Below are 24,680 nucleotides of genomic sequence, written 5' to 3'. Positions count from 1 at the left end.
GCAAAGGGCCTACGAGGTCCACATGAACATGGTGAAACCGGCCTGGTGGTTGGGCAAAACAGCCAAGGGGTGGGGAAGTGTGCCTGGAAACTTTTTTCTGTTGACACAACACGCATGCCCTGGCCCAAGACTGACAGTCGTGGCACATGTCTGTCCAGACAAACCGTTCAGATACCAGAAGGGTGGAAGTTTTGACACCGGGGTGTGTTAATGTGTGTAATTTGTCAAAGACCTGGTGTTGAAGTGACTTAGGAATGAATTGCCGCAATGTACCAGTCGATTCATCACACCACACTAAGTCAGATATGCCAGGGAAAGTAGAGCGTACCGGTTGGAGAGAGGAGCTGTGGTCTGAAATTAACTGGATGGTATCGGGGTCTGCTGATTGCAACCGAGGTAGGTCCGTTAAGTCAATTAAGGTTGTGACAGCACCAACGCATGAGAGAAAATCAGCAACCACATTGTCCACTCCTCGGATGTAGCGAATGTCATTTGTAAATTGCAAGATGTAATCGATGTGACAAAAGCGTCGTGGGGGCAGATCAGCCGCAGGATTTTTTATGGCAGGAACCAATGGCTCGTTATCAGTGAACACATAGAAATCTTATCCCTCAACATCAATTCTGAAGTGTCTTATGGCCTCATAAACTGCAAGTAATTCTCTGTCGAATGCTGAGTATTTCTTCTGCGCGTTGTTTAGCTTTTTTGAGAAAAACTGCTGGGGGGTCGTAACATCATTGTATGTCTGACTCAGTACTGCGCCGACAGCATTGTCACTAGCGTCAGTAGCGATAAACATTGTGGTGTCCGCACATGGGTGAGCAATAGTGGCAGCAGAGGCCAACAGCTGTTTGAGTTCGTTAAATGCCTTGTCTATGTCTGGTGTCCATGGGACCTAGTGGGTGCCAGAAGTTTGTGGGCCAACGAGAGCATCTGTGAGAGGAGCCTGCACCACAGAAGCAGCTGGCAAATGTTTACGGTAATAATTAACTGTTCCGATGAACCTGCATAATTCCCTATAGGTCTGGGGGCGTGGCATCTCGAGAACAGGCTTGATCTTGTCCTGCGGTGGTGTCAGACCGTCCAACGACACAACATGACTTAGGAAGGTGACGGATGACTGGTGCAATTGAGTCTTTTTATTGTTCAGTTCAATACCAGTGGCTGCTAAAATATCTGTCACGACTTGAACACGCTCCTCACTCTGTTCCAAAGTAGAAGCAAAAACCAATATGTCATCCATGTATGCAAAACAGAAGTCTTGATGGGATACAGTTTGACTGATGAAACGCTGCCACATTTGGGGGGCGTTTCTCAACCCAAACGGCATAAATTTGTATTGAAACAGCCTGAAGGGAGGGGTTATGGCAGTCTTTTTAATATCCTCCAGAGCCATAGGAATCTGATGAAATGCGTGCGTACAGTCCAAAACAGAGAAGTACTTTGCACCTGCGAGTGCATGATTGAAGTCCGCAATGTGTGGGACTGGGTATTTATCAATGATGGTGCGGTCATTTAAACGCCTATAGTCTCCGACAATATGCCAAGTACCATCTTTCTTTTGGTCAAACAGCATAGGACTAGCCCAGCAACCAGAAGAAGGTTCGATTATTCCCTTTTGTAATAGATCATCTAATTGTTCTTTTGCAATTTTCATAAATTCCGGCTTGAGGTGGCATGGGCGTTGCGATATGGGTGGCCTGTCAGTTAGACATAACTGATGAACTGTGCCATTAGTGACTACTGCAATACGTGGCATGGCACGACAGTCAGATGTCCGTGAAGCGGAGCAGGCAGTGGCGGATGGGCAAAGCTGTGGCGCTGAGGGCACGGAAGTACAGGTGTGCCAACCGCTCGTAGGCTGTGTAAAGGCCGCACGTGTGTTAACATGGGCGAGGTTGGAACACTGATTCTTGGTAGTGGGCCATGCCGCTACGAGTGCTGTAGGCATGAGTGGACGTGGCCGAACAGCAGATGGCTGTAGTTCATTCCCACGAGCTTGGGAAGTTAATTGTCCATTTGGAACGCAAGGAACATGAGCACTCGGGCATACACTGTCATTACAAGAGGGGGTGCTGACACAGTTTACAGAGTTCACAACATTGTAGTTAATGTGTGCGGCACGGGAACACCAGATTGGACTGACCTTGTCTGTAGCCGACGAGTTGCCTGCTTGTTGTGTCACGAGGCGTTGTTGTGTGGCGGCCAACTCGTGGTGTATGTTGCGGAGATGCAGCAGCATTTCCATACGTTCCATTCGCAACTTTGAAGACTTGGCGCACTCCACTAGCCACTTGTTAGTCCAAGATTGCATCTCCAAGGATAGGTTTAAACACTTCTCAGCACAGCACACATGTTTAGTTTTAGCCGAACTGTCACTCGGCAGAGCGAAAGGAATATGTTTGTTTAGTGGGGGGTAAAACACAGTATTTTGCACAAAATCTAGTGACATCTGATAGTTCTTGAGGAAATCAATTCCAAGAATAGGTTCTTCAATTGTTGACACTAAAAACGTCCACTCCAGCTTGCACTTGGGCGAAAGTTTCACTGTATATAGAGTAGAACCCGATCACTGTAGGGTAGACAAGTTCGCTGCACGAAGTACTGTTTTGTGTGGTTGCACTTTATTGGTTGCTAAGCAAACCAGCAGCAAAGAGGTGTCTGCACCAGTGTCTACCAGAAAATGTACACCTGATTGTAAATCGCAAACATAGACTCAACCACACTTACTGTTGTTGTCCGAAACGGAATGCAACGTTGGATGGTGCCTGTTCTATACATCGCAGGAGGTGGCACCGCAGCCTAGCTGCGGTTGGAGTTTGGGTAAGAACACGGTGACTGGCAGTTGCGAGCTTGCTCCCCAAATCTTGCATGGAAGTAACAGTAACATTGGGCGGGCCTGTGCTCCTGCAGGTAGTTGCTAGGTGACAGAGTATGTGACCCAGAGTCTTCCACAGAGGCCGATGCACTGTCGTTACGGGGAGTTGAAGGTGTAGGCAGGGCGGCTAGTTTAACAAACTTGTTATTAGCAGCACCAGCCAAGGGTGTGGTGTCAGAAAGCTTCTTAGTGCGGTCACGTCCAGAATGCAGTGCACGGAGCTCACATTGCCTGGCGGAGTATGCTCTGTTGGCGGCGCGTAAACATTCATTTACTGGCCTATCTTCATACGCAGAGATTGCAGTCTGGACAGGCAAAGGCAGCTTTTCTGTCCAGATTTCTGTGAGTGTGTCATCAGGCATAACTTGCTCATGGACGAGAATATGGATGCACCGCCACAGCTGGGACGGAGACCTGTCACTGAGAAGATCTTCGTAGATGAGCTGCCGCACATTTTCTCTCCTGGTTTTCGAGATGCGCTCCAGTGTTGTCTGTTTTGCCACAGCATACTTCACTGCTAGGGGGGGGTGCTTTGACCAGATTGTAAATTAAATCGACGCGGTTGTGAAGATGGTTTATGAGGCAGGCGAAGCACAGACATTGAATGTTTGCTCAACCAGGATAACCAGAATTCCGGGTGAGAGGGTTTGAAGTCTGGTAGTTTTGGCAGATTTGGCACTGCAGTCACTGCGGAGGTGCATCTATTTCTTCGGACGGAATTAGAGCATGCAGAAGATAGCGAGTGTCCGAATTATTGGCGCCCCGTAATGCGGGTATCACGGAATTCACTTGATGCCAGGGGGGGATGGGGGGTGGGGGTGGGCGGCTGAGAAGCGACGGATGCTTGAACAGTGGGAGGATCGTAGTCAAAATGTGCATTCTCATTGACGTGGTAGCTCGGAGAGAAGCCACAAGTACTTAAGTACGCCAGTGAATGTCCGTTATGCACACTGTATTCACTCGACCGTGAGTGGTGGGGCTGGTTGTAGATGTCCAGATAATTACTGTCCAGCACAGAATTGTTGACTTGATTAGAAGCAACACAAGGATCCCACACATGTTCACTAGGATGCACACTCGGTGTGATATTTGCTGTTTGGCGAGCATTGAGCACCTGTTGACTAGCCGGCGCGGAAGGGTACACATGTGGTGGGAACTGATCCGAGTTTGAATTTACTACTGGATTTTCAAAAGTAGCAAAACTTCGCTCGACGCCCTGAACTGTATTGAATTGTGTGTTCGACACAGGAGTAGGAATGTTCCGAACAACACTCTGTGGAGAACACGTGGAAAGGTCTAGGCTAACAAAGCCAGAGTTCGCGACCATTGGTGGTTGGAAGAAACTGGCGGCACTCGATGAATTCCACTGCATGTTTGGGCTGAAGGATTCCAAAGAGTCTTGCAGCATGTCCACTATGATGGCAGGAGTGCTGGAGAGATGTTGCTGAAATCCGGGCAGCGGTGAATGCTGAAAGGCCATTGTCTGAAGCTGAACAACGGCCCTCATGATCGCGAAGAAACACGATGCGGTAGGCACATAAACAACCTTCGGGTGGTAACTCGGATGCATATTACACAAAAAATGGGGTCACCAGTGAGGGAATAGGATATAGTTGTAGGTAAACAAGTAGAATTCTCTCAGATACAGATTTATTAGCACTTCGCTTCTACACAGATACAAGTCCATAGGCTAACTGCCGTTAGCGGCCAGCATCCTCCCCAAAGCCCTCTCCTCAAAGATAACACACTTATACACTGAACAAATATTGATATTTACAGCACTCTACATCACAGGTCCATTTATATTACCACTGTCAGATAACTTCTGTAGTTTGGTCTTCAGTGCTACATCCCAAAACTCTGGACTACACACTGATCCCTGCAAAGATACTTTTTTATTATCTTTGTTATTTTCTTTCCTGGGCATGTTAAAGAACCATGTAACCATTCGCAATAATAACTCAGGCACTTGTGCTTCTGGACACTCCAAATCTCTAAGTGACCAAAGGAAGTCAGCCACCACATGTTATCAAAAGTGGCAGCAGTATCAATAATCATCCCTACAGTGTATGTGGAATGAGTTACCTGTCACTAGAAAAAATGCCTTTTGCATCTTCAGTTGACTCGCCTCTTCAAAACTGTACTCATGAGGGCTCATCCCATGTAGCAATCTGTGTGCTTGTAATCTTTTGCATAGTAGTTTTTCAAATGTCTTTGCGAGAATGTTCAAGAGACAAATTGGTCTGTAGGATTTGGGTATCACTGGATCCTTATCTTGCCCTTTACTAATTATTATGAGTGATCTTCCACAGTGCAGGGACCGTTCCTTGCAATACACACTCATTGTACAGTTCACACAAATAACTATCTAGTTGGTCACACAGGGTGGTGCAGGAATGTGGTGGCATTTTCAGATGTCTTTCCCAAGAACAGTGGTACGAAAATGACAATGGGAAAACTATGCTGAACCATAGTACAGTAGAAGAAATTCTGGCACGCTTAACATGCTTCTCTATAGTTACCTGAAAGTTTAAGCCTACTTCCTGATTGAATGGGATCCTTTTTTGCTTGCAGCTGTTACTGGAATACTGCCTGTCTTTGCAGTAAATTACATTTGTGAGTGAGTTGTAGGCATTTTGCCCACTGAAGTTAGTGAGAAGGCCTGCACAGAAAAATTGAAACATAAACCTGCAAATGTGCTAAGAGTTCTCCCTTGGATTCAGCACCTGAAAGTGCATCAACATAAAAATACTCTTCCCCAGCTACTGTTGCCTCATCTTCTGGACAGGTCGGCAGCTGTAAAGAGGTGCTTTAGCAACACTTAACAATTGTCATCTCGATGTTAAAGTGATGATGATGCTGTGGGGTGCGAATGGCTCAGGCAAGGAGACAAGAACAGCTATGTATGCGACACGCTAGACTGGCTGCATGAACAGTGTAAAAGGTTCTAGTACACTGTTCATGCAGCAGGCAACAGTGAAGTGTATAGTGAGCTGACTGTTTATCGGTCCAGAACTCAGACTGTCACTTGCTAGGCCAGCTAGCTTCTGACGCTTAATACATGGCAAATGCTATAGAATACTTTAAAAAATTGAAAATTTGTGCCAAACTGGGACTTGAACCCATATTTCCCACTTGTTGCGAGCGATCACCTTAACCACTTCAGCTACCCAAGGACACTTTCAGGAGCAGCCCAAATCCCCATTTGTCCTGGTGTCTACTGTCTCTTGTGCTATGATGATATTACCATGATTCCTGCCCAGGAGGGTGACATTGTTTACTCTCATCATTGCCTTGCTGTATCATGCAATATTACAGTGCAGTGTGTGAGACACTGCATTGACAATAAACAGCTGCATCAAATTAAGAATCAACTCACAAATTGTGATTATGGTTCCACATCAGCATAGAATATTTCAGAACAGGGTTCTAGTACCACTACAGCACAAATTTTCATTTGTTCTAAAATATTATACAGCTAATGTGGAAACATAATCACAATTTGTCAGTTCATTCTTAATTGAATGTGGTTATTGACTGTTAACAAAGTGTCTCAGATACTGCAGTGCAGTATTTCGTACCACAACAAGGCAATGATGAGAGAAAACAGCATTCACCATGGACCATGGGTGGGAATTATGGCAAAATAGTGTGGCCACAGGTGAGAGTAGACACCAGGACAAATAGAAATCTAGTCCACTCTTGATAACAAGCTTGAATAACCATCATGGTTAAGGCACTTTTGACAAGTGGGAAATCTGGGTTTTAATCCCAGTCCATCACAAATTTTCATTTGTTCTGAAATATTGTAGAGATGATGCAGATTTATAAACATAATTTGAAAGTTCATTCTTAATTGAATGCAGCTGTTGTTCATGGAAAACTTTACCACAAAATTACAACCTACCTTATAGACCAAAAGGTGGGCTATCCCACTTCTGACACCAATTTGTACAGGGTCAGAGTGGCTCCTGGCTGGGATAGTGAAGGATGTGGCACCCAAAGGAAGCTTGTGTAATAAAGGAGTTATTTAAAAATTAATTTGAAATATTCTTTTGACATAATATATGTGGGCATGCCCACACTGGCCTGTGTATATTGTTAGGTAGCCAAGGTGGTCGCACAAAAGTGTTAGTCTTAGTGGTGGAACAAAGTATAAAAAAGAAGGAGTAAGAGGAGATGGTTCATGTCATAACTACTTGAAAGCTGATACCAGGGAGGAAGCATCCATTTTATACAAGATGCTCCAGATGATGGTCAGCAGCCAACATATGACTTCTATCCCATCCTCCCTCTTGGCTACTTACAGCAGTGTACAGTAAATTGTTTGTCAGCAGGTTCCACAGGAAAAAGCAATATTTACTGAAGTGACAGTCCTACTAAGAATGTGGGCCACAATGAACTTAATTTGAACACTGCAGATGAAAATTTATGTGAGAAATAAAAATTTGTAATACTTCCTTGACTGGCTGGGTGGCCTGCACACCAGCAAATCCCTGAGCTTCAGCAAAGCACACAAATACTTTTGCCAGACACTTAAGATAATCATGTAGCATGGGATTACAGGTGAGTAGGGCAAGACTGTTGAATATGTATCCATCATCCCTAACGGAGATAAAGATAGGACAGCTTAATACCTTGAGACGTGTCAGCCTGTTGCATGAGGTTAGAAGAGCGGCAGAAGAGTCACTGTTAGATGTATTGTGCCTCCAAGAACAGTACACAAAGGCATGAAAGATCCCCAGTATGCCAATAACTGCCCAGACAGTCACACAAGGGCAATGTCCTATGACAGCAATAATAGTACTTAACAATGACCTAACAGTGATAAAAATATCACAATGCTGTTCAAACATGTAATCTTTGTGGAAATGTTAACCAAAAGGGAGAGTTGCATCTTTGTTTCCATGGATTTTAGATTTATTGGTGAGAATGATTATCTCCTAAGACTAAAGGATATTAGTCACCTAAGATGAACTAAGCCTCTTCTGTACTCCATTGATGCAAATGCAAAGCCAGTATTGCAGCATAGCCACCTGACTGATGATCGTGGAAGACAACATGAATAAGCCTTTATGGAACTCAACCTACAGGTATTGAATGCACCTCACAACCTGTCAACGTATGAAGGGAAGGTCAGAGCAATGTCAAATATTGATGTCACTTTAGCAAATATGGCAGCGGCATGCTGTATGAAAAGCTGGAAGTTTTGAGAATGGAATGACGTTGATGACTACAATATCATACACTATACAATCACTGGAAGAGAAATATAAGATGCCACAGTAAACATGCGCATAATGATAAAGTATAAGATCAAGGATACTAACTGGGAAAAACTAATGAGGGTGTTTTAGTGTCCATGAAGTCCATTGCTGGGTGATAATGCAGATGTTAAAGCCCAAGAACTGGCGGTGGCTATTCATAGAGCAATGGAGCCATCAATACCTGTCAGCAGAGGTCATTCTAAAGGAGTACCTTGCATCTGGACAGAGGTGCTGTAGAAATTAAGAAGTGAAACAAGAGGAGCCATGAAGCTACACTAGAGCAGCATGGCCCAAGAAGAAAGAGTCCAAAGTTGCATTGATTCAGGTATGTTAAGCAGTGTTTTAAGGAACAGTTAGGGAAAACAAAAATGGAAGGATAGAAGCAATTTGTGGATGCTATCTTAGAAATTGTGATGGGGGTGTACCATATGAAATAGTCTGCAAGAAAATATGATCACCACCAGCATTACCCAAGCTTAAAAGAAATGATGGGACAGTAACAGAAAATTGAAACAGCCAGCTGCCCTGCTAATGGAAACACATGTGATGGAGATGAAGGCAAGACAGATGATCAGCATAGGTTACAGAAAATGTTATGGGAAGACTACAGAATCAATAAACTTGTGTACCCATTCCATAAGGCAAACACTTTAAAGACAGGAAAAAAAAGAAAAAATTCTCCGTGACCGGACGGGGTCCCTGCTGAAGTAATACAAGCGCTGTGTGACCAACTAGATAGTTATTTGTGTGAACTGTACAATGGGTGTGTATTGCAAGGAATGGTCCTTGCACTGTGGAAGATCACTCATAATAATTAGTAAAGGGCAAGATAAGGATCCAGTGATATCCAAATCCTACAGACCAGTTTGTCTCTTGAACATTCTCACCAAGACATTTGAAAGACTACTATGCAAAAGATTACAAGAGCAGAGGTTGCTACATGGGACGAGCCCTCATAAGTACAGTTTTAAAGAGGCAAGTCAACTGAAGATGCAAAAGGCATTTTTTCTAGTGACAGGTAACTCATTCCACATACACTGTAGGGATGATTATTGATACTGCTGCCACTTTTGATAACATGTGGTGGCTGACTTCCTTTGGTCACTTAGAGATTTGGAGTGTCCAGAAGCACAAGTGCCTGAGTTATTATTGCGAATGGTTACATGGTTCTTTAACATGCCCAGGAAAGAAAATAACAAAGATAATAAAAAAGTATCTTTGCAGGGATCAGTGTGAAGACCAAACTACAGAAGTTATCTGACAGTGGTAATATAAATGGACCCGTGGCATTTGCAGATGACATGCTGTTCTTTGTAAGTGGTGGCTCCAGAAGAATTATAGAAGACAAATGCAATACAACACTCCACAAACTCGAGGGCTGGTGTAGCAGTGTTTAATTGTCACTGACATCTCACAAAACAATGTACCTTCTGCTGAAGGGGAACCAAATAAGAAACCATAAAATAAAATTAAATGATGTAAGAATTAGCAGAAATGCAGTAATGAGATACCTAGGGGCGTTTCTGCATGAACATCACAACTCAGCACATCATGTAGATGAAGCAGGCAAAAAAGGTACAAACATGATGAATGAATTTATAACCACGACAAATAGGCAATTTTGGCTTCCTCTGAAAACAGTCAGAGTATACCACCAATCTGAATTCTCACGTCATAGGATATGGTGCAAGCATTTGGGCTCTTAGTTTGCAGCTAGTGAAGCCAGGCTCATTAGTGAGAACAGCTGAATGAGCAGTGCTACTAAGATTAATGGGTGCCTATTGCGTATCACAACAGTGGCAAAAAGAACGGGACATTTCAGGCACAGGCAGGAGAATATGTGCATATCTCCCTAACATCAAGGAGAGATTGCAAATGAGATTTCTTAACACAATAAGTGGATTGATACATTACCTGACTGGCCATGTCCCTTATGCTACATATGTATACGAAATCAGAAGATGGGTGAATGATAGCTGCGCCTGTGTGGGCACACAAGAACACACATTGTGGGACTGCATGCTCTATGAAGATGCAGCAGATAATGGACATTAGGTATTAAAGATGTTGGATCCTAAAGCAGCTCTAAGGGACGAGCCGACCTGGTGCAACTTGGACAGTGCTGTAGCCATAGTACCCAGGAAGGCCAAGGAAGACTTCATGAGGCATTCAACCATAAGTCACCATGCTGACATCTGGGCTAGACAACATACTCTATAGATGGAGAGAAGATAACTGAAGTCAGTGACTACTGAATGAAGTACTGTCCCAAGAATCTACATTGCAATTGTGCAAGTAATCACAGAAGTGTGGACTTTAAGATGTAACAGTGATCGGTGGAATTACTTGCTTCAGTGAAAATGCTGCTGATGTGCTGCCCAATGCCTAATGAATCCAGCATACATTGCTTGCTGACTGGGGTGGTATGAGGGCAGATCCAGTAGTAGAAACAACCATGTACAAGCTAAGTGCACCTAAATAAATGAACAGACAGAGAACAAAGTCTGTAGTGCCTGTAGTAGATTAGTAGTTGGGTAACTGGTTAAGGGTTTAATTGTAGCTTTGTAGTAGTAAGAGTTGCATTAGTTTTTTTAAAAAATTAACTAATAGAATTGGATAGTTAATACATAATTTATTATTAATGAAGAAAATGTGATTTGTACAGCCATTTTACCTTTTCAGATAATAGGCTGCATTTATGAATAATAAATAAATAAATTCTCGTAAGACCTTTGCCTTTAGCATCATTGAAAAATATGTAATAGAGACAGATGTCTTAAATACCACCTAACATTACTCATGTAAATCACTTAGATGGAGTATAACATCACCACTTACGTCTTAACAGATGTCCTATCATTCTGTTCCTTCTTCTTGGCAGTGTTTTCCACATATTCCTTTCCTTGCCCATTTTGCGAAGAATCTCCTCATTCTGTACCTTATCAGTTCACCTAATTTTCAATATTTTTCTGAAGCACCACCTTTCAAATGCTTCTATTCTGGTTTTTCCCACAGTCTATGTCTCTTTGCTATACAAGCTGTGCTCCAGTCATATGTTCTCAGAAATTTCTTCCTCAAATTTAGACCTATGTTTGACACTAGCACACTTCTCTTGGGTAGTAATTCCTGTTTTGCCAGTGATAGTCTCCTTTTTTACATTCTTCTTGCTTCATCCATCATGGGTTATTTTGCTGCCTAGGTAGCAGAATTCCTTAACTTCATCTACTTCATGATCACCAATTATGACATTAAGTTTCTTGCTGCTCTCATTTCTGCTACTTGTCATTACATTCATCTTTCTTCAATTTACTCTCAGTCCATACTTTGTACTCATTAGACTGTTATTTTTGTTCAACAGATTCTGTAATTCTTCTTCACTTTCACTGAGGATAGCAATAACATCAGTGAACCTTAACACTGATATCCTTTTATCTTGACTTTTAATCTCACTCTTGAACCTTTCTCTTATTTCTGTCATTGCTTCTTTGACATACAGATTGAACAGCAGGGGTGCCCCTGTCTTACACCCTGTTCAATTGGAGCACTTTGTTCTTGGTCTTCCACTCTTATTGTTCCCTCTTGGTTCTTGTATGTATTGTATATTACCCATCTTTCCTTATAGCTTACCCCTATTTTTCTCAGGATTTTCAACATCCTGCACCATTTTACATTGTCGAACACTTATTCCAGGTAGACACATGTTATGAATGTGTCTTGATTTTTCTTCAGTCTTGCTTCCATTATCAGCCTTTCTCAAAGCCAAATTGACTGTCATCTAAAAGGTCCTCAGTTTTCATCTCACGCAAATATGAAATCTATTTACAGTAAAATTTGGTCCTTTCACACTGACATTTCTAGCAATGGTTGCTAAGCAATGATGTTGTATAGTGTTGTCAGTTTATTGTGTTTAGCCCATTTTCAACACAATCCTGTTATTTCTAGGATTCTAAAATATTAATGTGATGGATATTTCACTTACTAAAAGTTTTATGCATTTACATCTGTTTGTTTGGAAATGCATGGCAGGATGCTTTATAGCAGTAGCTTTCTGTATCAGTAAAAAATTATGTCCAATTTAGAAAGATTTTTTTGGTCTAAGTACATCACACTGCTTCAGAAATGGAAAGGTTTTATGATTAACATCATAGTTCAAGTAGTTGTGACTGAGAATCAAAGTAGAGCACATTTCAATATCCTAATATTGACTTGGAGGAGGGCAGAGATGCTAATACTGGCCTCATCAAATGCTACTATACGCTCTCACATGGGTCATATACAATTCATATAATAGGCAACCCTGTGATGTTCTCAGCAGAACATGAATGTTAACCAAGCGGTGTGATGGGTCCTACCAAATTTGTTTTTGAAGACTTCAGTAAGTGTCATTCAGACACATACATACAACCTCGTTTTCCTTTGTTTATGATGCTGTTTTTACTCTTGATTCTTGACTTGGCTTATGAGTGTTTGGCTTCTGCTTTGGTTACAATTTGGTTCTGAATTCATGTTTGACTATTTCACTATCATCTACCAGCCATGTTGGTAGACTGTTCTCTCAGCTTTGCTGCTCTGGACCAAACTTGTGTGGCTCTAATATTAATTCAGTGCTTGGAACATTCACAACTCAGTCCCAAACTAGTTTTTATCAAGCACAATAGATAGGTGGGAACTGGATCAATTCCTTCTGTACAGTGACTTTTTTAATGTATGTCCACAGTTTTTTTTTAGTTTATGGAAACAAAAGTTGGAATTGTAGCCGTAGAACAGACTGTGCAGGAGTGGTTAACCAAACATCAAGAGCAACACTAGTAATGCTGCATTTTCAGCAGAGATAGAATTGCCAGCTGATACAGCTACTGAAACGAACTCAATTGTTGGCAGCTTTCTTCAAGTAGTAGAATATGAGTTAGTTTAAAGTGTATGGCCGTTATCTGATCCTAGCTGCATGAAATTTGTGATCTGCTTTCTGGCCATTATAGTTAGCCGAATAATATCTTGCCGGCCGGTGTGGCCACGCCGTTCTAGGCACTTCAGTCTGGAACCGCGTGACCACTACGGTCGCAGGTTCAAATCCTGCCTCGGGCATGGATGTGTGTGATGTCCTTAGGTTAGTTAGGTTTAAGTAGTTCTAAGTTCTAGGGGACTGATGGCCACAGATGTTAAGTCCCATAGTGCTCAGAGCCATTTTTGAATAATATCTTGGGCTACAAGACTCAACTTTAATCATTGTATCTAACAATCAGATCAACCTGATAATAGACTATGCATAACACTGATTAGAGCCATCATCAAAAAAAATGTGATGCAAACTGCTTCCCCTGTTGTATGTATAATTAACTTTGCCAGTGTGTGCCTCATTCAGCAGGCATCCAAAAAGTGTTGCAATGCAGTTGTGCATGGTACTGTGCTGATACAGCTGGTGGCATATTGTGATTAATTGCTAGGATACTGGGAAACACAAGCAGTCTATAAATGAGATTGCTTACTAAACACTTGTGTGACTCATGTAGAAAACTGTCCATACCAAATAGTACTGACAGCAATAGTGAACACTTTAGGACAGTACAAAGACCACAGGTACCTTTTTTGCTTTGTTTTCTTCCCATAAATGCTGAAAAACCTGTCCTCACAGATACTTGAAGACAGATGTCAACTATCCAGTGAATGTCCATTTATGAAGTTTCAAGAATCAATATTAAATGAGGAATATAGGATTATATTTCAGTCCTTTATGAATCGATCCCATATGGACTAGAAAGGCAAGAGGTATTTAAGCATTCATTTTCCCCCACACTTCATATACAGCTGAAATGGGAAGGAACCATAATATGCGGTACATGAATGGTACCCTCTGTCATGCTGTTGATAGTGGTTTATTGAGAATGAATATAGGTCACGTTGGTCACTAATATTCATAAGGTGCAGTTCTCAGTCTACATGGGCTTAATTAAATTGCGCAGTTAGCACTGTGTTGGCTCCTTGTCACTGCTACAACCTCAGCAGCACATTGACATCTACAATGGTCAAGGTATTTCACTAAGAGACCAAATCAAAGTCAAAGGAATGTGAAAAAATGTAGCAATAATATTATATCTTCTTGTAACCAATGTGCTGGTGACAACTAATACTTTTGATGGAATTTTTATCAGTTTTGTTTTAAAATTTATAATGAAGCATCAATAGCATCAACTGTAATGCTGTTTGGCATCCTAAACAAGCTAAGCATTGAATATCATCAAATGTTTAAAACCCAAAGCAGGCTGTGCAAAAATTTTAATGTACCTAAATGATCAGGACAGCCATGTTTTTGCAGAGTACATCCAGGACCATGCCTACATTTTTTGCAGATTGATCTTGATAAACATTTGTAGCTCCTCTTAGACACAACAAGGAACATACCAGTATGAAATGTGGCTTTAGATGCCTAACTATACAACAGATTCTGTCCAGAGTAGCCAGTGCTCCTGCGGTTTTTCAAGTGAGCTCTAGAGATATTAATATGTGATATCCTAAACTGAGCCAACTACCTAGTTGACATTTATAGCTTCTTTGGGCCAAGCATCATAAAAATACCAAGGACACATATTTGGTAAGTTTGGGCTCAAGCCCATGTTGTAGCATGTGGACACCATTGACAAATTGCCTGTGTTGAGAGATGTTTTAAGAGTGACAGTAATTCCTTGGAAGAAATTATGTCCCATGGGACATAATACTGACTTTGATAAGCATGAAGCCATATACTTTGTCTTATATGAGATCGTAATTACTGCTCACAAAACAAATTCAGCCTACTTCATTAGTAGGTGGTGTCATTTCAGTGGGGATGGCTAGAGTATCATCCAAAAGGAACAGATGAAAGACTCAGAACATTCTTTTCACTTTGGTTCTATCTGAATATCATAATCAGTCCTTTTGTTATTCACTACTGAAAAGAGGAAGAATGCTGAGTCAATTATCCTACCCACAAAGTGTCATTTTCTCCATGCTTTGCCGTGGGGATAGCCATGACAAAGGTGAGAACTTGAAGTCACATTTATTGACTCAGAAGGGGCACTATGGTCAAGCACACCAATTGAGCCTTTAACACTTGTGCACAGGACTTGTCAGCCCCTGTGCAACATTTATCTCCCTGGACAAAACCCAAACTGGAAGCAATGTGGCTACTTGTGGGGAACATATTCTCCAACTTCTTTTTCATGGCGTGGATGTTGATCACTACGATTGATACTTTGTCTCTATTTTGAAATCAGAGGGTGCTGCACACACTATAGCAACCAACAATGATTCCCAGTTTACTGCATCTGCATTTAGCTCTTCTGCCAGTGCAGTGGAATAGAGCACCTGTCCATGACCATCCTCCCATCATCAAATTCTGAGGTGGCACACATGATCAGGACATTTAAAACACAGGCAAGGACAACAGTAATGTAAACATCTTTCAAGGAAACAGTAAGCAGTTTCTCTCTGTGTATCAATCCAGGTGGGTGGTCAATTAATGTAGCAGAACATAAATTTTGCACATATACAGACACCAGATGTTGCATTGTTTAACCTCCCGCAACCAAAAATGTGGACCTGGAGCCAAGACAGTGCAGACTTCCAAATTGGTACTTGCTTCTTTGCAGGCACCTGGAATGGTCACACAGCTTGGTTACCAATCACTTGAGGCACCAGGTTTTTGAATTTTCCACTGGACACAGTCAGCTGGTGAAACACTGAAATCACCACTGGCCATGATTAACATGACAGAATGCATTCCTGCCTATGGTGGTCTGGACCCTCACCCTTATCTCCATCCCAGCTGCAGTGGCACTATGAATTAACACCACATAACCAGATGCAGCATTTTTAAAGGCTTATACAGAACAAAGAGAGAATCTTTTCTGTCATCTAAGACACTCCCAGCATCCAATCTGCCAGAGGCCATTCCAAGTAGTACCCCACAGTCTGTAGAGTGCTGGGTTCCATTATTACCATCTTGGCAAAGTTGGTCAGTCCAGATGAAGTATAACTAGTTGGAGCAAGAACTTCAGCATCAATTGACCATCACCTGCCACCATTGGTCTACGTGCTAGTTAAAAGGAAGAGGGATTTAATATCCACCAGTGGCAATATCCTCCAATGAAGTGCAGAGATGTTATTGGTTTTTGAGTAAAAGACTTTTAGTTGTCGTCAAATGGGGCACAATGCAATTTGCAGGGTGTGATGTGTCCAATTTACGGGAATGAATGATAATTAATTGAAACCCTCAGCTGCTGACAGGTGTTGTTGATATACCTCAATGGGGACAGCTGAAAATGTGTGCCCCGACTGGGACTCGAATCTGAGATTGCCTGCTTACATGGCAGACGCTCTATCTATCTGAGCCACCAAGGACACAGATGAATAGCGCGACTGCATATATAGTTAAATGCTACCCAGCCATTGAACTTTGTCTGTGCGAATGCCCACAGGTTGTCCAAACTCTTACTGGAATCGTCACCTAAGTGTGCGCGAGTAATGAGTGGATGGGCAAATAACTGTTAGGTACATTATGCATATAGATTGTGGATAGTTGGGAATGTGAGTCTTATGGGAAGTGTGCAAGGGATAAGTCCGTGCAGTCACACTACTCGTCTGTGTCCTCGGTGGCTCAGGTGGATAGAGCATCTGCCACGTAAGCAGAAGATCCTGGGTTCAAGTCCCAGATGGGGCACACTTTTTTAGCTGTCCCCATTGAGGTATATCAACAACACCTCCTAGCAGCTGAGGGTTTCAGTTAATAATCATTTATTCTAGAGTAGCTGCACGGGTATCAATGGTATCTGTTCTTTTGAGAACAGTTACTATCTTCATATATATAGTTAAAGGCTACCCAGCCATTGACCTTTGTCTGTGCGAATGAGCACAGGTTACCCAAACTCTTACGCAAATCGTCACCTAAGTGTGTGCGAGTAAAAAGTGGATGGGCAAATATCTATTAGGTACTTACGTATGTAGATTGTGGACAGTTGGGAATGTGGGTCTTATGGGAAGCATGCAAGGCATAAGTCCCTGCATCACACTATGCATCTGTGTCCTCGGTGGCTCAGATGGATAGAGTGGTTGTCATGTAAGCAGAAGATCCTGGGTTCAAGTCCCAGATGGGGCACACTATTTTAGCTGTCCCCATCGAGGTATATCAACAACACCTGCCGGCAGCTGAGGGTTTCAATCAATTATTATTTAGTCTAGAGAAGCTGTACGGTCATCAGTGCTATCAATTCTTTCAGGAACAGTTACTATCTTCATATATATAATTTATAGGAAGGCTGCCCCAACAATATGACAGACATGTATTGTTTATGTACAAAGAATCAATAAATGTTATTCAGATATCTTTGTATGACTTTTGTCTCCTTTGTTTTTAAGGTATGAATTTTCCTCTTGCTTTCTTGACTAGGTTTATGATTTCTCAGTTTCTACTTTGTTTATGGGTTCAATTTCTGGATGTTTTTCTAGCAACTATTATCTCTGGTGGTTGGCTGTTCTCTACTGCTCCACTTTTCCAAACTGAATTTTTTGAAGCTGCGCTACTACTCCAGTGCTTACACACATTTTCAGGTCTGCAGCATTCACAGGGTTCTGAACTTGTTTCTGCTGAGCATCTTCTATAGATTTTTAACATATTTTAATATATTTTTCTTTTGTTAAATTGTATGTGTTTCTCAGTGTTGTGTTTATTCAGATTTATGCAAATCCATTCTTACTGTTCTGGCACAGATTTTCAGTAGTCATGACATATTTCATTACCTTGAGGCCTCAGCATTTATGAAATGTGTCTGCTGATATCACTTCTTGTCATCACATCTTAACTGAGTTTATTCCTATCATCCATTCATTTCATTTCAGCAAATCTAATACAACTGTTATTGTTCTTCTCTAAGCATCTAGTGAGGGTGATGTATCAGAGTGATGAATCGGGGAATGGCTTCTTGACTTCTCATAATAAACCTTGTTGTGTAAGAAGTGCAGTCTTCGGTAATGAGTGTCTATTTGGCATTGAAAGTGTGAGGAAATAAGTTCACAGTTACTTTGAGTTAATGGAAAGGAAGGGGAAAATATGTGTTCCTCTTGTTTGCCTAACTAACCATGTCCTATAGGACAACATATACATTTGATGGAGCTATGTCTCATTTTACCAATGCTGATGAGTTGTTTGAGATAAACAATGTAGGAAATCATAGCTTGCTACTTACTATAAAGAAGACATGTTAAGTTGCAGACAGGCAAAATTAAAGGATGCTTACACAAAGCTTTCAGCCACAACCTTCATCAGAAAAAGAGGAACACACTCCATTCTTACCCACAAGCAAGCATGCCTGACACATACATGACCACAATTTCTGGCTGCTCAGACCAGAATGCATTCCAACATTATGGTCTGAGCTGCCAGAGTTGGCAGCCATGTGTGAATGAAGTGTACTTGCTTGTGAATATGAATGGTGTGTGTTTCTATGTTTCTCTTTTGCTGATGAGGCTTGTGGCCAAAGGTTTTGTGTAAGTGTCTTTTAATTGGACCTGTCTGCAGCTTAACGTGTCTTCTTTATGGTAAGTATAAATCTATTTTTTCCTACATTGTTGATATTCCTGCATGGATTTTCCATTGTTTAATTGTTTCTTATAATGAAACTGTTGGTATTTTTATGAATTTTACATTTCTTTATTGTGTCTGTGGAAAAGTAATATGTGAAATTAAACTGTTGTAATTCACTTAATGAGCTAATGAACCTCTAATGTTTAATCCTGAAAACTGCTACTTCATTTCCAGGCCTGTAGAATAGATGGTTATGGGATTTGCTGCATTTATATTGGGAGTAATTATCTGTGTGGGCTGTGTGAAATGTTGTCTTGAAGACGAAACAAAGTGTAAGTACATCAGTATAGTTTGTAGCAGCTTAATTTGATGTTTCATAATTTTTAATATAGTGATTTGCCGAAATTTCAACTAACATGTGTTGTTGTTGTTGTTGTCTTCAGTCCTGAGACTGGTTTGATGCAGCTCTCCATGCTACTCTATCCTGTGCAAGCTTTTTCATCTCCCAGTACTTACTGCAACCTACATCCTTCTGAATCTGCTTAGTGTATTCATCTCTTGGTCTCCCTCTACGATTTTTACCCACCAAGCTGCCCTCCAATGCTAAATTTGTGATCCCTTGATGCCTCAGAACATGTCCTACCAACTGGTTCCTTCTTCTTGTCAAGTTGTGCCACAAACTTCTCTTCTCCCCAATTCTATTCAGTACCTCCTCATTAGTTACGTGATCTATCCATCTAATCTTCAGCATTCTTCTGTAGCACCACATTTTGAAAGCTTCTATTCTCTTCTTGTCCAAACTATTTATCGTCCATGTTTCACTTCCATACATGGCTACACTACAAACAAATACTTTCAGAAACGACTTCCTCACACTTAAATCTATACTCGATGTTAACAAATTTCTCTTCTTCAGAAATGCTTTCCTTGCCATTGCCAGTCTACATTTTATATCCTCTCTACTTTGACCATCATCAGTTATTTTGCTCCCCAAATAGCAAAACTCCTTTACTACTTTAAGTATCTCATTTCCTAATCTAATCCCCTCAGCATCACCCGACATAATTCGACTACATTCCATTATCCTCGTTTTGCTTTTGTTGATGTTCATCTTATAACCTCCTTTCAAGACACTGTCCATTCCGTTCAACTGCTCTTCCAAGTTCTTCGCTGTCATCGACAAACCTCAACATTTTTGTTTCTTCTCCATGGATTTTAATACCTACTCCAAATTTTTCTTTTGTTTCCTTTACTGCCTGCTCAATATACAGGTTGAATAACATCTCGGACAGGCAACAACCCTGTCTCACTCCCTTCCCAACCGCTGCTTCCTTTTCATGCCCCTCGATTCTTATAACTGCCATCTGGTTTCTGTACAAATTGTAAATAGCCTTTCGCTCCCTGTATTTTACCCCTGCCATCTTTAGTGTTTGAAAGAGAGTATTCCAGTCAACATTGTCGAAAGCTTTATCTAAGTCTACAAATGCTAGAAACGTAGGTTTGCCTTTCCTTAATCTATTTTCTAAGATAAGTCGTAGGGTTAGTATTGCCTCACGTGTTCCAACATTTCTGCGAAATCCAAACTGATCTTCCCCGAGGTCAGCTTCTACCAGTTTTTCCATTCATCTGTAAATACTTCACGTTAGTATTTTGCAGCTATGACTTATTAAACTGATAGTTCAGTAATTTTCACATCTGTCAACACCTGCTTTCTTTGGGATTGGAATTATTATATTCTTCTTGAAGTCTGAGGGTATTTCACCTGTCTCATACATCTTGCTCACCAGATGGTAGAGTTTTGTCAGGACTGGCTCTCCCAAGGCCGTCAGTAATTCCAATGGAATGTTGTCTACTCCCGAGGCCTTGTTTCGACTCAGGTCTTTCAGTGCTCTGTCAAACTCTTCACGCAGTATCGTTTCTCCCATTTGCATCTTCATCTACATCCTCTTCAATTTCCATAATATTGTCCTCAAGTACATCGCCCTTGTATAGGCCCTCTATATACTCCTTCCACCTTTCTGCTTTCCCTTCTTTGCTTGGAACTGGGTTTCCATCTGAGCTCTTAATATTCATACAAGTGGCTCTCTTTTCTCCAAAGGTCTCTTTAATTTTACTGTAGGCAGTATCTAACATAGTTGTTTGTTATTCGGTTTTATTATTTAATATTGTTTCTGTGCTAATTTTTAAGTTAAATTTTCAGTTTTTTTTTAAATATATTGTTGTGAATAACTTTGTTACAGCTACTGTACAGCTAGTGAGTCAGCGACACATTCATCAGAATGAATGTAACTTACGGCAGCCTGTATCATTACAGGCCTCATCTCCAATTCCTACCAATACAGCAAGGCCTACATCACATCCCTATACAGGTGAATGAAAAATTCGTAATAATTTCATTTGCTAGTAAATTGCATATCTCCAATTGACAACAAGTTGAATTTACAAAATTTCACCTTGGACAAAAATGAAAAGAGGCAAACACCCATATATAAATAAGAGATACGTTGTGCCTTAACACTTTGAATGTCAAGGTAACAAGCGATTAGCACACTGCAATCACATTTGGGAGGACAGTGGTTAAAACCTGCATTGGGCCATCCTGATTTATGTTTTCCATGATTTCCCTAAATCACTTCAGGCAAATGCTGGGATAGTTCCTTTGAAAGGACACAGCAGACCCCATCCTACCCTAATCTGATGGGAGCGATGACTTCGCTGTCTGGTCTCCTCCCCCAAATCATCCAACCAACCATTTGTTGGCATCGTGCTTTGTGGTAGTAGTTTACATTTCATTATTTCATCAGCATAATTGTTTTTTGCAGTATTGTTGTTTAATATTGTTTCTGTGCTATTTTTTAAGTTAACATTTTCAGTTTTTAATGTACTGTTTTGAATAACTTTGTTGCAGCTACTGCACAACTAGTGAGTCAGCGACACATTCATCAGAATGGATGTAACTTACAGCAGCCTGTATCATCACGGGCCTCATCTCCAATTCCTACCAATCCAGAAAGGCCTACAGCACGTCCCTGTCCAGGTGAGCCAAGATTCATAATAGTTTCACTTACTCATAAATTGTGGGTCTCCAGTGGAGAAGACTCTGAACTGAGACAATTACACCCTGAACAAAAATGAAGAGAGGCAAATACCCACATTTAAATAATTGTTATTTTGTACATGAACACTTTCAATGTCAAAGTAACAATCTACTGTTACCCCCTATGGATGCCACTATTGTCAGAAAGCTATTTCATCAGTACTTCATTTAATCTACATGTACATCAATAGTTATCAACTTTTGATCATTTTTACAGTAAAATATTGTCAATCAGTAATTCTGCTATGGTGTTGTTCATTTGTTAACACCAATCAAAGTGATACAGCGGTTAGCACACTGAACTCCCATTTGGGAGGACAATGGTTAAAACCTGCTTTGGACCATCCTGATTTATGTTTTCCACGATTTCCCTAAATCACTTCAGGCAAATGCTGGGATAGTTCCTTTGAAAGGACACGGCAGACCCCATCCTACCCTAATCTGATGGGAGCAATGACCTCGCTGTCTGGTCTCCTCCCCCAAATCATCCAACCAACCATTTGTTGGCATCGTGCTTTGTGGAAGTTGTTTACATTTCATTATTTCATCAGCATAGTTGTTTTTTGCAGTATAATTATTTAATATTGTTTCTGTGCTATTTTTTAAGTTAACATTTTCAGTTTTTAATGTACTGTTTTGAATAACTTTGTTGCAGCTACTGCACAACTAGTGAGTCACCGACACATTCATCAGAGTGAACATGATGTAAGGCAGCCTGTATCATCACGAGCCTCATCTCCAATTCCTATCTGTCCAGAAAGGCCCACAGCACCACCCTGGCCAGGTGAATGAAAATTCATAATATTTCATTTACTCATTTCTATAGCAAGAAAAACACATGAGATACAGTGAAGTGCAGATTGTGCATAACACTGTACACACTTGCTGGACAACAGTAATACAGCTTACAGAATAGGCCAAGCATTTGTTTGTGGTTGCTTAAATAATACTGTTTATTTGGCTGTTCACCAGAGCATGCCAGAGGGCCAACCCAGATGGCCTCTGTAAGTGGGCCTATGGACTGTATCGACATGCGATCTCTGAAATCATGCGTGTCATTAGTGAAGTACATGACTCCTCCCTTCTAGTGGTGGAGAAAACACATGCGTTCATAAAAACACTAGGCACAGAAAAATACGTGGTACACAAAAAATGCATGATACAGAAGAAAAACACTGGTAGAGAAAAAGAGCACTGGTGAAAAAAAAAAAAAAAAAAAAAAAAAAACACTGATCTCACATGGCACAGAAAACACCAATGACGATGCTCACATCCATCTCATTGCCTAACAACAGCCCTGTGGCATGCTCTTTTGAACTGCCAAAGAAAGAATATTAATAAGTGATCGCAAATGAGTGTTCAGCATATTCTGTAACTGCTACTACTGGTGTCCAGGCTCTGGCCCTGGCGATGCTCAATGATGGCAGGGACCCAGTTTGCCAAGCAGCCAAAACCACAAACCCGGCACACAGAGCCAGAACCATCACAGAACAATGACACTGGCAGAAGCAGCATTGGATGCATCAGATGAAGGAGGATCTGTGGTTGGCATTTATGTAGCAGCTACACTGGGCTCTTGTCCCCCTCTGGTGTCAAACATTATGAACTCAAAAGCTTCAGGGGATGTTCTGAATACATACTTCCTCATCTGAGTAAGTGACTGAAACATGTGTTGGGCTTCACCATTAGATTGAGGATGGGGTGGGAGAGATGTGAGATGAGAAAACCACTAGCCTGACAAAAAGATGCAAATTATCAAGAAACAAACTGGGAGCCATTATTTGTAACCACGATATATGGAAGTCCCTCAATTGCAAAAATCTGAGACAAGGCCAAAATAGTGGCCACTGCAGATGTGGCTGGACAACACACCGCACAGGGAAACTTGGAATAGGTGTCCACAACAATGAGGCAATACTGATTTAGAAAGAGCTCAGCAAAATCAACATCTTGATGGTCCCACAGGAAAAAGATACCTGCGGGGTTGCCTGTTGCTGAACACAGTGAGTACAAGTGGTGATAAGCCACATAATATGCCTACCTATGCCTGGCCAATATACATGGCAGTGAGCCAAAGCTTTGGTGGCAGAGGTCCCCCAATGACTGATATGCAGCTGCAAGCTTCAGTATGTTACAGTGTAAGGAAGCAGTGTGCTCCATAGCTAACAAAAGAACCATGTCAGACACAGAAAGACAGTGTTGGATGGAGAAGTAATTACACAAAGAATCCAAGGCATGGCCTGGGGGTTTTTCTGGCCAGCCTCTGCTACACAAAAGAGAGGACCTGACTAAGTACAGGGTCCATGGCAATGACCAATACTATTGTGGCACTTATGGTGGGAAGACCATTGACTTCATTCTAGTTCTCAATATTTAAATAGAAACAAAACAGCTCATACTGACTGAACACTGGGTCTGGTCTGATTGTAAGGCAAGGTAAGAGATAGGCACTGACGTGTTGTGTCCTCAGCCAGGAATGGATCAGATAATCATATTTGGAAATGAAGAAAACCCACTCCTGCAAACAATGCACTGTCTTGTCCAGCACAGAAGCAAAGGGTTAAAAAGAGCAACCAATAGCTCGTGATATGTGATTAAGTGGAACTTAGAGAGATGTAAGAAGATGTGAAATTTCTTGAGGGCCAACAAAATTGTTAAATCCTCCTTTTCAGTCAGAAAATACCACTGTTGAGTGAGAGTTAAAATCTCAGAAGTGTAAGCAATGGGTCATTCAGATGCATCCATGTATTTGTCCACCAACACTGTGCCAAGACCTTGCAGAGAGGCATCTGTAGCCAAAGTGAGATGCTGACCCAGATGAAGAGTGGCAGATGGTGGCTTAGGTTTAGGCGAAGTGAATGCTCAGTCACAAGCTGGGGACCA

General features: G+C 41.4%; 1 protein-coding gene and 1 non-coding gene across 2 annotated transcripts; both read left to right on the top strand.

The window, feature by feature from the left end:
- The first annotated feature begins 16,766 nt into the window (after positions 1–16,766).
- On the top strand, positions 16,767–16,840 carry Trnat-cgu (transfer RNA threonine (anticodon CGU)). Its single transcript has one exon. It is a non-coding gene; the product is annotated as a tRNA-Thr (tRNA).
- A 2,094-nt stretch (positions 16,841–18,934) lies between these two features.
- Positions 18,935–21,835, top strand: LOC126484875 (uncharacterized). Its single transcript, XM_050108471.1, has 3 exons — positions 18,935–19,032; positions 20,941–21,069; positions 21,609–21,835. Exons 1-3 carry the CDS (start codon positions 18,948–18,950, stop codon positions 21,833–21,835), a joined length of 441 nt encoding a protein of 146 aa, XP_049964428.1. The 5' UTR covers positions 18,935–18,947.
- The last annotated feature ends 2,845 nt before the right edge of the window (positions 21,836–24,680 follow it).

The sequence above is a fragment of the Schistocerca serialis genome, chromosome 6 (assembly GCF_023864345.2).
Source record: "Schistocerca serialis cubense isolate TAMUIC-IGC-003099 chromosome 6, iqSchSeri2.2, whole genome shotgun sequence".
Taxonomy (NCBI): domain Eukaryota; kingdom Metazoa; phylum Arthropoda; class Insecta; order Orthoptera; family Acrididae; genus Schistocerca; species Schistocerca serialis.
Note: the sequence above shows the minus strand (reverse complement) of the source record. Positions and strands in the feature narration are given on the sequence as shown.